Here is a 17199-nt window from a genome sequence, read left to right as displayed (position 1 = left end):
CTGATGAGGAAAAATGTAAATATTTAGATGCTGCAACATCTGGTTTCGAAAAAATTAGTGCCAGCTTTGTGTATGGGTCAATGGATTTGGAAAGAGAAAAACAGAACTTGTCTGTTCACTCGTGGGAGTAAAGAGGGTTGTTATGTTGGAGGATGGGGTGAGTTTGTGTGTATCACGAGTTGGTTTGTTCTCTTGAAAAGCCCTTCCTTTCTTTGTCACTCTTCATTCCTTTTCTTCCCTCCTTGACATTTTATATCAAAGGGAGAGAAGTGTTTTTTTTTTTTTTTTTTGAGACGGAGTCTCACTCTGTCACCCAGGCTGGAGTGCAGTGACGATCTCGGCTCACTGCAAGCTCCGCCTCCCGGGTTCACGCCATTCTCCTGCCTCAGCCTCCTGAGAAGCTGGGACTACATGCACCTGCCACCACACCTGGCTAATTTTTTATATTTTTAGTACAGACGGGGTTTCACCGTGTTAGCCAGGATGGTCTCAATCTCCTGACCTCGTGATCCGCCCACCTCGGCCTCCCAAAGTGCTGGGATTACAGGAGTGAGCCACCATGCCCAGCCGGGAGAGAATATTTTTTAATGGTTTTAAATATACTTGATCTCTAAAAATTAAAAGCCCTATTAAATAGTCTTAAATAAAAAGCAAAAATCTCCTACCCAATCTTTTACCTTTAATAACTCACTCCAGAAATAACCATTTTTAAGTAGCTTTTGTTATCCTAGAAGGGGAAGCTTCCCAGTGTGAAGGTCAAATACATTCTCATGTCATGCTTTAGTTTGCTCGTAGTTGGAGCATGCTTTTCTTGAGTGGTTTTGTTTTTCCTGGAGTCTTAAGGGACTATTCTTTCTCTTGTTTCAAGAAGAAACATGCCTTTTCCAACATATCGCTAGAATCTTCCTGCTTCTTTTTGAACAGAAATTGTTTCCTTCTTAAAGCCATTATTTTGACCCCTGTGACTTCCTGTTCAAATTTGGACTAATTGTTTTCTGGGCTTGTCACGTCACCACCATCCAGGTATTTCTTTACATATACTCCACTTGGGTTAGCTCCTGAAAGCATCCATGTCTTTTAAATTCTTCATTTCTTGAATGCTTTCCTGCAGTTCATCCACAAGTAACATTTTTCAGAAAATGTATATCAAGTGAACTTATAGTGCATTTGAATATCTGTCTTTATATTGCCTCATATTTGATCAATAATTTGGCTAGCTGTGAAATTTTACATTCAAAGCAACCTTCTTCGGAACTTTAAAGGTATTATTCCATTTTATTCTAGACCTGTAGGCCCTTGCCAATCAGTCTCATCCATAGACCAAGAGCCATAATATCACCTAAGAGATTGCTGGAAATACAGAATTCCCCCACCCCAGAATCTGAAGTTGAACAAGATATCCAAGGATGTATGGGTACATTACAGTTGAGAAGCTGTTGCATCCTTCAGTGCTGCTTGAGAGGTCTGTGGTCAATCGGACTCTTAGGCCTTGGTAAATAATCCCACGTTTTTTCAGCTTGAGGGTTGTGAGGCCTTTCTTTGTCCTTCCTTGATGTTCTGAAGTTCTCCAGGTTGTTTTCAGGCTCTAATCTCTTCCAATGGGTCCTGCCAATCTCCAGACTTTTTTTGCCTTTCTTCATATCTCAAGAATTTTCTTCTATTTCTCTGATTTACCTGCCTCTCTGTATTCTCCAATCCCTTTCTTGGAAATGTTATAGATTTTAGAATGATTATCCCTCAAAAATGGATGGAATGGAAATTTCCCTTTAATCCTACTCCCCCCTTTTTTGTCTTTCTGATCTTCATTCTTGGAAGTTTTCTCAAATTTGTTCTTTAGCCCTTACATTGGATTTTTTTTTTTTGCAATGTATATTTTTAATTTTGCAAGCACTTTATGGGTCTCTGAATGCTTGCATTTCATAGCAGGCTGTTCTTGCTTTATGGATGCAATGTGGCCACACATCCCTAGGGTTATAATTAGTTTTTGTTTCTCTATTTTGCTTCCTCCAGTGCCTGTTGTTATGTTTGTTCATCTTGCTCCTTCTTTTTTATGCTGTTGATTTTTCTTTAATTTTTTTTAGATAATACTATGAAATCATTGCTCATTTTTTTAGGTGTGATGATGGTTACTATGATTTTATAAGAAAAGATTCTTATTTTTAGAAAATGAACATTGAAGCTCTTAGGGATGAAGTGTTTTGATGTCTGCAACTTACTCTCAAATGATTTCATGCGCACACACACACACACACACACACTCACACAAACATATGCATAGAGGGTAAAAAAGAGAAATTTTAATATGGCAAAGTGTTAACAAGTAATGAAACCAGGTGGATGGTGTGCCCAGATATTTATTGTACTAGTCTTTCAACTTCTGTCTTGAAATTTGTTTGAAATTTTTTATTGTAAAAGTTGAAAATAAAAACGAAACAAAAATATTTGATGATGCTTGATTGTTCATTCTCTGATTATCCTTAGGAAAATACCCTCGGGGGTCTGAAATCCCTAAGGAATCAGCTTTCTTATAGTAAAACAGATATGTGCTTGGTCTCTTTTATTTTCTTCCTCAGTTCAAATTTGATAGAAACTACACTGGGCTGATGCCCCACTGCTGGTACGCAGCACACATCAGCTGGCCTGCCCCACAGCATGGCTCAGGCATTCCTGCAGGGGAAGAACAGCTAGGTTCCCCAACCCCTGCAGGAAAGGTCTGTCCTACCCCAAACCACATCTCGGCTGAGTCTAGTGTTTTAAGCATGGAAAAAGTACAAAAGGGGTTTTGTTCTCTTGGCCACCTGCCACAGTTCAGCCCCAAAACAACCCAATGTTCCCTTCTGATTGGAGAAACATTTTGTGCTTTTCTGGACATAAGGCTTGATGGTATTACTGCCAGGCTTCCCGTCAGCAGGCACACATCTTGCCATGAGCAGTTCCAAGACAGAGGTCTCTGCAACAGAAGCCACCCAGATCAGTCAGGAAGAGGACACCCCTTCTTGGTCTTAAAGCAAGTTAATGGCAGGTCATTTGCATTTTTGCATATTTGCACTGCGAAGTAATGAACAATATATGCAAAATCTCTAACTAACATTCTTTAGGGAATCTGCCATAATGGATTAGGAAGGGACCTGTCTTGGTGTATCTCTAATGAAGCAAAAGAAAGTTATAATGGGATTTCATGGGTGTGGGTAGTAATTGGATTTGGTGGAGGGTATAATTAAATTTCACCAAGGGGCTACAACCTCTGCCCTGGCAAATAATAAAAGGGTCAGAAAACTTTCCATCTTGCTTAAAGGGAAACATGTAAAGCCTGCAGAAATGCCACAGCACATCCCCTCAATCATGGGACAGCAACCTAGCACCTTCAGGATCTCGAAAGTTTTACCTTCTGGTAGAGAGCTGAAAGCACTGTAGGTAATATCAGAATATTGTGAAACTCACTGGCCAGTTTCTCCCCTGTGTCTCCTGAAATTTCCATCTCTACTTCAATAAGGAGAATCAAAGCAGGATCCAGCCCAGAGAAGGGTGGCCTCCCCAAAATGGGGAGATTCCAACACACAAGTGGAAGGCTGAGTGGACCAGTACAGGTAGCCAGCACAACCTCCCATCACTGGAGGCATCACCCCTGGATGCCCAGCAGCAGAAAACTCCAGGTCCAACACAGGGCAGTCACCTGGCAGGCTTCCTATGAGAGGGTGCTGACTGATGGCAAACAAGCAGGCTGACCCTCCCCAGCACTAAGCTATGTATTCAGGGGTCTCGTTCTTTCACCCCAAGGGACCAAGCACTGCCTGGCCAGGCTGTTAAGTTTTCTTCCCAGAGAAGGTTTCTGGAGCTGTGGCAGATGCTATTACTGTAGTCGCTCTGATGTGGGGAACTGGGTGTCCTGCTATTAAACAGGCCTTTATGGAAATGAATGACTCTCTGCCTGAATCCCTCTCCTGCTCTCAATCCTTGCGACCCAGTGTCTCTCCAGCATCATCCAGAAGAAACAACCCCACCTCCAGCTGTGTCCACTCAGCTTGTGTCTTAGCTCAGGCTGCTACAACAAAATACCATAAACTGGGTGGCTTATAAACAACAGAAATTGATTTCTCACAGTTCTGGAGTCTGGGAAATCCAAGATCAAGGTAGTGGTAGATTCAGTGTCTGCTGAGGGCTCACTTCCTCGTTCACAGATGGCACTTTCTTGCTGAGTCTGCATATGGTGTAAGAGGCAAGGAAGCGCTCTTTGATAAGGCACTAACCCCACCCATGAGGGCAGAGTGATCATGACCTAATCACCTCTCAAAGGCCCCACCACCTAATACCATCACCTTGGTAGGTTTTGACACATTAATCATGGAGAGACATAAACATTCAGGCTGTAGCAGGTTGGCCTGTCAATTTCATTCCATGCTTTGCATTCTCCAGAAAGTAATAAAAATACTCGGTCATCTGATGGCTTCTCTCCCACTGTCAACGTCATTGACATTGTCATTTACTTATTCCTGTTTTTTAATTATTCTAGTTATTTGACCTTGAAGAGGGAAGAGCACTAATGCCAATCAGGGTGGGCATATGCTTTATCTTATGGCACCATGTGCAAAATAAAGTTAACATGAAAGGCCTGAGACTGCTATCCTGAGATGGCATCTGGGAACTTGGGTTTGGGAAGATTCCCACCATTCCTTGACTGATAAGGGTGGCTCACTGTGCCTAAACCATTTGAGCACATAATGTGGTTTATGCTGAACATGTGCTTTCTTCTGAAAGTCTGCATTGATATGTGCTAGGCAGAGGGTGTCTACATGACCAGCCCCCAGTAAAAACCACGGACACGGAGTCTCTGCTGAACTTCCCTGGTAAACATTTCACATGTATTGTCACAATTTGTTGCTGGAGGAATTAAGCATGTCCTGCATGACTCCATTGAGAGAGGACTCTTGGAAACTGGCTTCTGGTTTCCTCTGGACTGAATTCAGCCCATGTGTCTTTTTCCTTTGCTGACCTTGCATTTTGTGTGTGTGCATGTGCATGTGAGAGAGAGACAGAGATGCGTGTGTGCGTATATATGTATTTTTTACATATGATTTTGCTGTAATAAATCATAGCCATGAGTATAAGTATATGTCAAGTCCTGTGAGTTCTCCTAGTGAATCATCAATCCTGGGGTTGGCCTTGGGGACCCTTGACACACCCCACTTATATAAGAAGTGTTTCCAGCTGGATCATCACTTGAGGTAGCATTTTTCCAGTATGTGTCTGGAAGATATCTGTCTGGCAAATTGGTCAAAACAAGGCTTACTGTCTGGACTTAAGGTCTCTGGTGATCTCTTTCTTAGCAGACTGTAAAACTGGACCGTGCCCTGGTTCCTTCCCCAGCCTAGGCCTTGGAGCACTTGCGTGTGTTCTTAGTGCACAGGGTGCCCTGCTTTCTGTGCTGATGTTCATTCTCCCAACCAGGTGCTCAGCCTCCCTGCAGCCCAGCATCCCTGCACGTTCCTGCTGTTCATGGTTCAGAGTTCCTCATTTCATTTTCCATGCTCCCACGTATGTGATAAACAACAAGGAGTCCCTGTTTTTCCCCACGCTTTCACTTGAGTTCACATTTAGAAATTGTGATCATTCCCATAACACACTAAACAGCCTTTCCATAATGCTTACAAGCTAGAGCTTGCAATTAAAGCACTAAATCACAACTTCAGGGTCAAGTGCTGTTGAATCACATGCTTATGTTTAAAATATACTCCCAAAGAGAAAGTTGTCAAAAAACCTCACCTGGATCATAAGCTGAGATGGAGAATGTGAATTAATGTAATGTCTGAATTACTGAATATTCTTAAGAAGATTTTTTGATACAAAATTTAAACAGGAGGGAGACAAAAAACAGACAACTTTTAATCTAGCCCAAGTTAAATTATAAGTCTCAATTCTCCCCCAAATAATCTACTCTCTTATAGATATCGCTAAAAGCTAAGAGGGAATGGGGAGCTGCCACTACATGCCGCTGTCCTCATTCTAATACACTTTTTAAGATACATAACAATGGAAAAATGTTCTTTTTTAATCATCAAGATCATTGACAACATTGAGATATCAATATTTTGCTCTATTTCCTTCTAAACTTACTCATGCATAGGTTTTTGTTTTATACCTTTTTAAAAAATTCTTTAAATGTAATTGTAGCATTTGCATGAATGTAACTGTAGCAGTGAAGCACAAGAAATAATTCAGAGAGATCCTATGCACGCTTTATCCATTTTCTCCCAGCGGTAACACTTTACACAACATTTACTGGCATCCCAACCAGGAAAATAGTGTTGGTGCAATCCACAAAGCTTACTCAATTTTCGTGTTATTAATATTCATTTTAGCCATTCTAATAGAAATGTAGTAATATCTCATAGGAGTTTTGATTTGCATTTTCCATAATGGCTACAATGATGTACCTATTTTCATGTGCTTATTTGCCATGGGTATATCCTCTTCAGTGACATGTCTGTTGATGTTTTTTGACCACTTTCTAATTGGATTGTTTGTTTTTCACTGTTGAGTTTTGAGAGTTCTTTATATATTCTAGACTCAAGTCCTTTGTTGGAGGTGTCATTTGAAAACATATTCTCCCTGTCTGTAGCTTATCTTTTCATCCTCTTCACAGAGAGGGTCTTTCATAGAACAAAAAAATTTATTTTTCATGAAATGCAGCTTACCAACTTTTCCTTTTATGAAATGTGCTTTTGATGTCAACCCTAAGAACTTCCCTATCCCTAGGTCTCAAGGATTTTCTCCTAACTTTTTTCTAAAAGCTTTATAATTTTACATTTTCTATTTAAGTAATTCATTTTGAGTTAGATTTCTTTATAATGTGTGAGACTTAGGTTGAGGTTCAGTTTATTGCCTGTGGATGTCCAATTACTCCAGCACTATTTGCTTAAAAGGCCATCTTTCCTCCACTGGATTGCTTTTGCAACTTTGTCAGAAAGCTACAGTTTTTATTTCTTCCCTTCTAATCTCTATGTTTTAATTTATTTTTATTGCCTTATTGCACTGCTAAAACTTTTAGCACTAGTTGAATAACAGTGGACATTCTTGCATTTTTCCTAATCTTGGGGGAAAAGCATTCAATGTTCCACTATTAAGCATGATGTTGGGTATAATTTTTGTAGACTCTCTTTTTCAATTTGAGGAAATTCCCTTCTTTCCTAGTTTGCTGAGTTTTTATCATGAATGGTTGTTGGACTTTGTCAAATTCTTTTTCTGTGTAAACTGACATGATCATGTGACTTTTTCTCCTTTAGTCTGTTGATGTGGTGGATTGCATTTGATTGACTTTTGAATGTTGAAGCATAGTTGCATATCAGAGATAAATTCCACTAGGTTGCCATGTGTAATTCATTTTGTACATTACCAGATTCAATTTGTTAATATTTTGTTGAAGATTTCTCTATCTACACTCATGAGTGATACTAGTATGTAGCTTTATTCTTTTTTTCTTCTATCTTTGTCTACTTTTGGTATCAGAGTAATACTAGCCTTCTAAAATAATCAAGGAGTACCCTCCCCTCTTCTATTTTCTGGAAATAGAATTTTCTGAAAATAGAAGAGGAGAGAGTAACATTCTTCTTTAAATGGTAAATAGAATTCTCCAAGGCTTCAAGGCCAGGAGATTTATTTTTCAGGAGCTTTTATATTATTATTAAGGGTTCAGTTTATTTAAGAGTATAGAACTATTCAGTTTGTCTGTTTCAACTTTGTTGAGTCAGATAGTTTCCAGTTTTTGAAGAACTGGTCCATTTCCTCTAAGTTGTCAAATTTATCAATGTAAAGCTATTTTCTAGCATTCCATTCCTTTTTTTTTTTTTTTTTTTTGAGACAAAGTCTCACTCTGTCGCCCAGGCTGGAATGCAGTGGCACAATCTCGGCTCACTGCAGCCTCTGCATCCCAAGCTCAAGTGATTCTCCTGCCTCAGCTTCCCGAGAAGCTGGGATTACAGATGTGCAACATCACACCCGGCTAATTTTTGTATTTTTAGTAGAGATGGCGTTTTACCATGTTGTCCAGGCTGATCTTGAACTCCTGACCTCAGGTAATCTGCCCACCTTGGCCTCCCAAAGTGCTGGGATTAGAGGTATGAGCCACCACGACTGGCAACCTCATTATTTTTTAATGACTGCATGATCTCTAGATATATATTCTGTTTCATTCCTGATATTGGTGATTTGAGCCTTCTTAATTTTTAACTTTGTCAATCTAGCTAGAGTGTTATCAACTTTGTTGATTATTTTCAGAGCCAACCTTTTGTTTCATGGATTTTCTCTATTGTTCTCCTGGCTTCAATTTCATTAATGTATAATCTTAACTTTATTATTTCCTTTCTTATGTTTGGTTTCTACTTATTTTGCTCTTCTCTTTCAATTTTCTTGAGGTAGGGATTTAGGTGAATGAGTTGAGACCTTTCTTCTTTTCTAAAATAAGCATTTAGTACTATGAATTTTCCTTTCAGCACTATTTTATCTGCATCCCATATGTTTTGATGTGTTGTGTGTTCATGCTCACTCATTTCTATGTATTTTTACAGTTCCGTTAAAATTTCCTATTTAACCTATGGATTATTTGAAGTATGTTGCTTAATTTCCAAGTATTTAGAGATATTCTTCTTTTCTTTCTGTTCTTGATTTCTCATTTCATTCTATTATGATGAGAAAACATATTCTGTACCTTTTTAATTCCTTTAAATTTGCTGAGTTTTATTTTAATGGCTCAGGATATAGTCCATCTTGAAGAAAATTCCACAAGTGCTGGAAAAACATGTATGCTGTTCCTGTTGACTAGAGTGTTCCATACATGTTAATTAAATCCTGTTGCTTGATTATGTTTTTCAGTTCTTTTTTGTTTTTTGTTTTTTGCTGTCCATAAGTGTATTGTCTTTATCTGAAAAATCGTCATAGAAAATTGTTTCGTGTAGCTCTCAGTAGTCCGCTCCTGAGCTCTGAGGAAGCTTGCCTTCTTTTGAGCTATCTGATCTTTCTTCTGGGCAATGGACATTTTGGGACAGTTCCACCTCTTCTTTTTAATTTCTTTCTTGGGCTTCTTTTCATAGACTTGATTCTTGTGTATAGCAGCATGAGCTTTCTTATACATCTCCTCCGTCATGTCTGGAGTTACGCTGTTCTTTATGTATTGAGAGAACCGTTTCTTGTAAGCATCTTCATCTTCTTCCATTAAGTAGCACAGGTAATCTGCAACATTCTGGCCTGTGATGTGCTTCCAGTGTACTTCTGCATTAAATTCCTTGCTTTCAGAATCATAACTAGGGAATCATTTGGTACTATGAGAGACAGATGAGCCTCCAGCCACAGCTCCCTTCAGGGAGCCAAAAAATTTATTGCCAGTGGTAGTTCTGGCAAGGGCTGCATCCAAATAGCAGGTAAAGGCACCTGGCTGACCATCAATGCTTTCCACGTTGTATTCATTGCCAGTCACCTACACTTGGCCTTCATAGATGTTGTCCATGCCAAACCTATTGAGAAGCCTGCGGGCCAGCAGCAGGCCAGTACAATACACTGCAGCATAATTTGTCAGGCCAACCTTCACACCATATTTTGGCAGTTCGTGTGCATATGCTGCGCAGACTACCATATCCCCCTCTATACGGGCATAAGCAATCTGACCAATGATATCTCTGTTTGTTAGATGAACCACTATCCTATATTTGGGTGTGTTGTATTTATTTTTATCCTGTATCACCAAGCATTTCCGAGCATAGTAACCGGTTTTACCCTCTCGTCGTCTTCTAAATTTCACTTGGTATCTCTTAAAGTAGGCCTTATTCTTAATAACTTTAACAAACCCCATCCTGCAAAACAGAGACCCACATCCGTGGCTCAACAGAGACCTGCAGGCCCAGCAGCGCCTGTTTTTCAGTTCTTTCGTATCCTTTCTGAATTGCTGTCTAGTAGTTGTGTTAACCATTGAAATAAATGTGTTGAAATATCCAACTATAATTGTTGATTTGTCTATTTCTCCTTTCATTTCTTTCAGGCTTTCCCCCAGAACCTCACAGTATCACATTGTATAGTCTTATTATTTACATGTAAAAATTTGTAATATATCTCATCACAGTCTAGTGATATTAATGTTTTACCACTTTGAGTGAAGTGTGGAAACCTTACCTCCATTTAGGTCTCTTTGCCCTCCTCACTTTTTAATTGTCTGAAGTATTTCCTTTATGTATATTGAGCAACACACTTCTCTCCTTCTGAGACTCTGATAATACAAATGCTAGCTCTTTTGTTATTGCTCCACTGATCTGTGTGATTCTGTTCATTTTTGTCTTCTCTGTTGTTCAGATTGGGTAAATTCTGTTGATCTGGCCTCAAATTCACTGATTCCACCCTCTATCATATCTACTCTATTATTGGGGTCAGACTGCAAGTTTGTTAATTCAGTCATTATATTTTTAATTCTATCATTTGAATTTGGTCCCCTTTTATTTGCTTATTTTTTTTCTATTTTTAAAATTTGTTTTGAGAGCATTTGTAGCACTTTTATGCACCTTTGAAGCACTTTTATAGTGGGTACTTCAAAATCCTTATCAGATAATTCCAACATTGTTTTCTTCTTGGTATCCGCATCTATTGACTTTCTCATTTAAGTTTTGATTTTCTTGGTTCTTTTATAACAAGTGATGTTTGATGATATTTAATCTTGGAGTATAGCAAAAGGTCCTGATGGGTATATGTTCACTTTCCTGCTGGGTCCCATCGACACCATGCTGGAGGAAAAGGAGCGCTGACGCACATTGCCTTGTTGGAGACAGGTGGGGGGCAAGTTCTGTTCCCTCTTGGCCCTGCTGACATCAGGGAAGGGAGTGGGGAAGCACAGGGCCAACTACCCCCATTTCCCACCACCTCATTGTGCCTCACTGATGCTGGATGAGGTGAAGGCTCCGCTGCTTACTGGCTCCTGCTAAAAATAGGGGAGGAGGAAGAAGGATATTAACTCCCCCACTTCATCCTATTTCATTCTGTTGATGCCAGGTGAGGCTAGAGGCTCAGCTCCCCACTAAATCCCCTTTAGGGGTTTAGGGGGCAGGGAGGGAAGAGGTGAAACTGTCCACTGGCTCTGCTGTACACTACTTGATCCAGTTTCTTGTCATCTTGTGGGTATAGAGCTTCAGCTCCTCGCTGGGCCCACTGACACCACAGGTGGGGAGAACACAGAGTAGTGACTAGTCCCTACTCACACCTCCTGGTTAGTCTAATCGACGTCAGGTGGGAGTAGAGACTCAGCTCCCTGCTGGACCTCTGCTGGCCCCATGGTGGGTAGCGGAAGCACACTGGTGATGGGCTCCACCTTAAGCTACCTCATTGGTTCTTGTTGCTGCTGAGTGGGGGTGGATTTGCCACCGGGCCTTGCTGACACTACTCTGGTGGGGAATCTGAGCGCCACCTGTCTCCACCAGGAGAGGAAAGAAAGATGAGCTCCCTGCTCAGCCCCACTAAGGCCACTGGGTGGGGGATGGGAGTACTACCCCTGCTTTTGCCTGCTTCCTTAGGTCAGGGATCCAGTGGAAGATTAGCTCCCAGCGAGGTGGAAATTGTCAGCGGGGGTGGGGAGAGTGGTTATGTTTTTTTGTTGTGTCTGGCTGGTGTAGCATGGGTATTACCAAGAAGATTTTCGGTCATCAGGCCACCATCTTCCTGGTCCTTTGGCTAGGGGATTAGGTGTCTCCTGGAGCATATTTTGTGTGCGCCTATTAGAGATACAGGGGATGTGTATCCTGTCTGGGATATATGGGAGACAATAAGGAAATCCAGAGACCTTATTGCTGTTCTTCAAGTCCCAAAGTCCCTAGGCAGCCGCCTTCTTCCTTCCCCCTTCCAGGGTCTTCTCTTCCCATGCTTGTCTGTTGTATTTTGTCCAGGGAGTTTAACTGTGAAGAGGAAAATCTGTGAGGAATGGGGCTATTCTATCTTAGCAGGCCAGGAGTCCCTATTGTCCTTTTTTGAGAACTCCAAATCATGATCACATTCTTTATACAGTCAAGTGCCCCAGCTAAAAATTTCCCATCACCTAGTGATATCTTTGCCATCATGATGTCATAGCACAACATATCACCTTATCTATGCTTTGATGTGCTTCCATATGCAAATACTTACACATAAAAATTGTGTTAGGCACTGTTGGTGGGAAGGTAAATTAGTACAGCCACTATAAAAAACAGTATGGAGGTTTCTCAAAAACAAAAACAAACAAACAAACAAAAAACTAAAAATAGAACTACCCTATTTTCCAGCAATCCCACTAGTGGGTATTTATCCAAAGGAAAAATAAATCAATATATCAAAGGTATACCTGCACCCACATGTTTATTGCAGCACTAGTCACAATAGCAAAGATGTGGAATCAACCTAAATACCCATCACACGAAGAAATGGAGAAAGAAAATATGGTATATATACATAATGGAATACTATTTGGCCATAAAAAATGAAATCATTTCATTTGCAATTACATGAATGGAACTGGAGATCATTATGTTAAGTGAAATAACTCAGGCACAGAAACACAAATATGGCACGTTCTTATATATGGGAGCTAAAAAAGTTGATCTCATAGCAGTAAAGAGTAGAATGATAGATACCAGAGGCTGGGAAAGGTGTAGGGGGGGGTAGGGGGAATTAACAGAAGTTGATTAATCAGTACAAATATACAGTCAGGTAGAAGGAATAAGTTATAATGTTCGATAGCAGAGTAGAGTGACTATAGTTAACAACAATATATTGCATATTTCAAAATACACAGAAGAGAAGACTTGAAATGTTCCCAACACATAGAAATGATAAATACTCGAGGTGATGGACACCCTAAAAACTCTGGCTTGATCATTACACACTCGAGGCATGTAACAAAACATCACATGTATCCCTTATATATGTACAAATATTATGTATCAATAAACAAACAAAAATTATGTTGCAGTAGCCTATGGTATTCAGTACAGTATCATGCTGTACAGGTGTGTAGCATAGGAGCAATAGGAGCAATAGGCTCCACCACATAGCCTAGGTGCGAAGTAGGCTGTGCCATCTTGGTTTGTGTGAGTGCACTCTATGATGTTGACACAGCGATGAAACAGCCTAATGACAAATGTCTCAGAATATATTCCTGTTGTTAAGCAATGCATGACTGTATGTTTTTGTATCATTTTTACTTACCATAAGTTTTAAATTTCTGTTATAAATAGCACTCTTTGAAAGCACTATTTTAAAAGCCATATAATTCCCCACTAAGTGGCCAGAGCATGATTTATACTGTATAATAATTTTCCTATTGTTGAAAATTTGGACTCCAACATTATTGCTATAATAAATAATGTACTGGTGAAAATGTTAGTGCCTTGAAGTTTTCTGTATTTCAGGCTGTTATCTTAAAATACAGCCCAGAAGTAGAATTACACACAGTTCAACAGCAACATGCAAAAGGACTCCCCTGTGCCAACACGGGGACTTCAACATACTTGAAAACATGAGCCGATTGGATTGAGAAAGGAAAACCATATTGCAGAATAGTCTAATATGCATTTCCTTGACCATTAGGAGGCTGATCCATTGCCGTTCTTTTGTAAACTGGGTTTTCATGCCTTTTGCTTGTTCATCTTCTGGGGCCTTACATACTCTTTCAAAATACCCTTCCCAGTAGAAGAATCTGACTCACTATGTATAAGTGGTTTTCTTAAACCAAAAAGATAAAATTCAAAGTCAAAGATCAGCTAAGAGAGAAATAATGTAATCCCCTGTTCAGCTACAACAAATATCAAGTGCCTAACAGGAAAGCACCTGCCAATTAAAGAAGGCAATCTGATAAAGATAAAATATATGAAACACTTCAGACTTCTGGATAACTCTTGATCTTGAAAACATTTCCCGAATCTTACCTGAAGCATAACAACATTGTCACCTTCAAAAGTGGCAAACACATCTGTGTCACACTTTAAGCCTGAGATTCGATTTTCCATCATGTAACCCTGTTGCAGAAAGAGAAAAAACACACACACACATTTCAAATTTGCGATCCCGTCACTATATAGGACTCACATTTTCTTTAAAATTAAAAAATATACAGAAAATTGAAAAGAGGTAAACAATCATATTTCTCCTAGCCAAAATAACCACTGTAAGAATTCTGATTCCTTACATTAGCTTTTAGTTCACGAATATTATTTTGGTGGTAATAAAAACTATTTGAAAATGGTTGTGTCATATTTCTGCAAAAGATTTCAATAAAGTAGACTGATTTTTTTCCATCTTCCATCTTTCTTCCAAATTACAATAAATGCCAAGGTACTAGTGATTACACCTCACCATATGTAGGCAAATGATGCCTCCCCCACCCCCAGCAACCCTTCTGAGAATTAGCCTATATACCTACAAAACTCCTTGGGAGGCAGCATAAATGTCTTAAATTGTCACTCTGCATCTTAATATCATTAAATACTCTGCGCCATAAATTCTCACTCCAGTATTTTTTTTCCTTTTACTTCCTGAAATCCTTATTTAAATGGCAGCGTTGGCAGTGTTTCTGCACACAAACCAGAGAATCAGCTACACAGGAGAAAGTAAGTTTGGCCCCAAGCAAAACATGAAAGAAGCAAAGCCTGTCTTTGTGTGGCCCCAGGTCCTTCCCCTTCTGAGGGCCTCTGCACTACCTCCTTCTTCCAGCTCTTTGTTTTCCCTGTGAAATATCCAGAATTGTTCCCCCTGTCCAAGCCCGCTTCCACAAATCACTTCTGCCTGTGTCAGGCATGTCAGAGCTGACTGTCCTGTTACTTCTCCCAGGAGTATGTGCAGTGAGCACTTTAGCTCTGAATAAGGGACAACAAGTTTTGCTCTGATAATATTTTCAAGCCACAGAGGCCCAGGGGCACTCACACTCTCGAATCTCCAGGTATCTTTCATGCCTGGGGGACCTGCTTCATTTCTGAAAATGGCCACATTTCAGGGGTCTTAGAAGTCTGGATTTCCAGGTTCTCACTGCCCTCAGATTCCTGAAAACTTGTGAGCAACAGCCCTGCTCCTGTGGGGAGAACCACCCTGGAAGGCCCGGCCACCTTTCCCTCTTCGCCATCAAGGCTGACTGGGCGGTGTTACCACCTGCAGTTTACAGAAGCAAAGGAGTCCCCAGCAGAAGCCTTAATTACCTTCTTAAGGTTAAACTGATTTTCTTTATGGGTAAGTAAATCAGTAACATTTCCAACCAGAAGTTCACTTGCCCCACCCCATAATAATCACAGGATTAAAATTGCCTTGTGGGCAAACCACATGAAATCAGGTTCTGATAAAGTGCGGTCCTGCCGCAGAGTGATTTCCCCATAAGGCTACAGTGGACTCATTTCCACCCTTCTCATTCTACAGTACCCTCTATGCTAGATACTGTGCTGGGACTTCACACAGACTTCCTTTACCTCACAGAATCCCTTTAATCCTCACAACAGCCCTGTGAAGTAGGCATTATCCCCATTTTACAGATGAAGCAAGTGAGGCTCAGGATTGTGTTGGAATGTTCTTGAATCATCTGTCAAGTTCTGATGTGGAAGAAGAGTAACACTAAATATACCACCTGATATGGTTTGGCTCTGTGTCCCCACCCAAATCTCATCTCGAATTGTAATAATCCCCACGTGTCATGGGAGGGACCCAGTGGTAGGTAACTGAACCATGGCAGTGGGTTTTTCCTGCCCTGCTCTCATGGTAGTGAATAAGTCTCACAAGATCTGATGGTTTTATAAAGGGTAGTTCCCCTGCACATGCCCTCTTGCCTGCCACCATGTAAGACGTGACTTTGCTCTTCCACCATCTTCTGCCATGATTGTGGGGCCTCTCCAGCCATGTGGAACTGTGAGTCCATTAAACCTCTTTGCTTAATAATTACCCAGTCTCGGGTATGTCTTTATTAAGCAGTGTGAGAACAGACTAATACAGCACCTCAGTGTTGAGAAGCAGTGGTTATACCTAAGAAGTTCAGCTGCAAAACACTGAAAATACTAATGTTGAAGAAACAAAGTGCTTTTTTTTTTTTTTCTGAGCATTTTGCTCTCCTCTCTTCCGATGGAGGAGAGGGCAACAGGCTCTTTGTTGTTCTCTGACACTTTTTAAACTTACTTCCACCCTGCCCTGGAAGTCAGGCAATCAGCTTTAAAATGACCAGAAAGAGAATCTACTCAAAGGGCAGAACCAGCAAACAGACACCAGTAGTCTCTCAAAGAACAGGCAATGGAGTTCTGGGAGCACAAAGATGTTTTGTATCAGCTCTTCACATGCAATATAATTCCTTTCTCTCCTACATGGTGAAACTCAGCTGTGAGCTCCTCTTCTAGTTTGAAAGTCAAGTGAAACTGGATGTTGATTCTGGACTCTATCTGGCCCTTGAGAACTGAGGTAACAAGGCTCACAGCCCTCAAACAGCTTGCAGGTAGCTGAAAATGAAATGGCAACAAGAAAAATCAAAGTCCAACCACATGGGAGGCAGGGTCGTGGTTGTCATGTTGCTTCCCATCTCCTGAAAGTAACAAGGTGTATTTATGATCTAATTTCTTTAGAATAAGCCAGAAAGGCCTGGCCTCACAGGAGTCTCAATCCTTGGGACCCTGAGATGACCCACTTAGAAACTAGTCAGGCTTAGAAAGTCCCAGCATCCACATCCTGGGTAAACGTCTATGTGGCTTAAAGAAAGACCCATGGCATAGAGCAGTCACTGAATGGGGCTTGCAGCCATCTTCTTGAGTGACTTAAATTCTATAGTTGAGGCCTTGAATTCTTTGGAGACAAATGATTATAAACAGTTTATGCATCTGTGTCTGCATCATTTTTTAACTAAAAATAAACTTTTTGGGTTTTTAAATGAATTACTAAAAGTAATACACAAGCAATGTAAAAAAAAAAAAACCCAGAAAATTTATACATTAAAAAAAAAAAAAAGAAAAAAGTCATTCACAAACTCCCAAGGTGGAAGGTAAATGGGTGCCTGAGAAAGACCGCAAGAAAGAGGCTCAGGGTTGGACTAAGGAGCACAAGGATGGAGGGAGGAGTTGGCGGGATTGGTGGGGGAGGAAATGAAAGACTCGGAAGCCAACAATGGAGCTGATCTGAGTAAAAAGAAGCCGCGGAACGTTGTGAGAGGAGGAGGGCCACGACTGCACATGGAAGGTACAGTTA

At 40.5% G+C, this 17199-nt stretch overlaps 1 protein-coding gene and 1 pseudogene across 1 annotated transcript in view; both read right to left on the bottom strand.

Moving 5' to 3' along the window:
• Window positions 1–17199, bottom strand: part of ACOXL (acyl-CoA oxidase like) — a 405131-nt gene that overhangs the window by 150723 nt on the left and 237209 nt on the right. The window contains exon 17 of the mRNA XM_054475660.2: window positions 13923–14012. Coding sequence (XP_054331635.1) covers window positions 13923–14012 — 90 coding nt within the window. The remainder of the gene's footprint in view (window positions 1–13922; window positions 14013–17199) is intronic.
• Window positions 8831–9875, bottom strand: LOC129030736 (large ribosomal subunit protein uL18-like; annotated as a pseudogene).

Source organism: Pongo pygmaeus, chromosome 12, assembly GCF_028885625.2.
Source record: "Pongo pygmaeus isolate AG05252 chromosome 12, NHGRI_mPonPyg2-v2.0_pri, whole genome shotgun sequence".
Taxonomy (NCBI): domain Eukaryota; kingdom Metazoa; phylum Chordata; class Mammalia; order Primates; family Hominidae; genus Pongo; species Pongo pygmaeus.
This window is presented reverse-complemented; position numbering and strand designations above follow the sequence as displayed.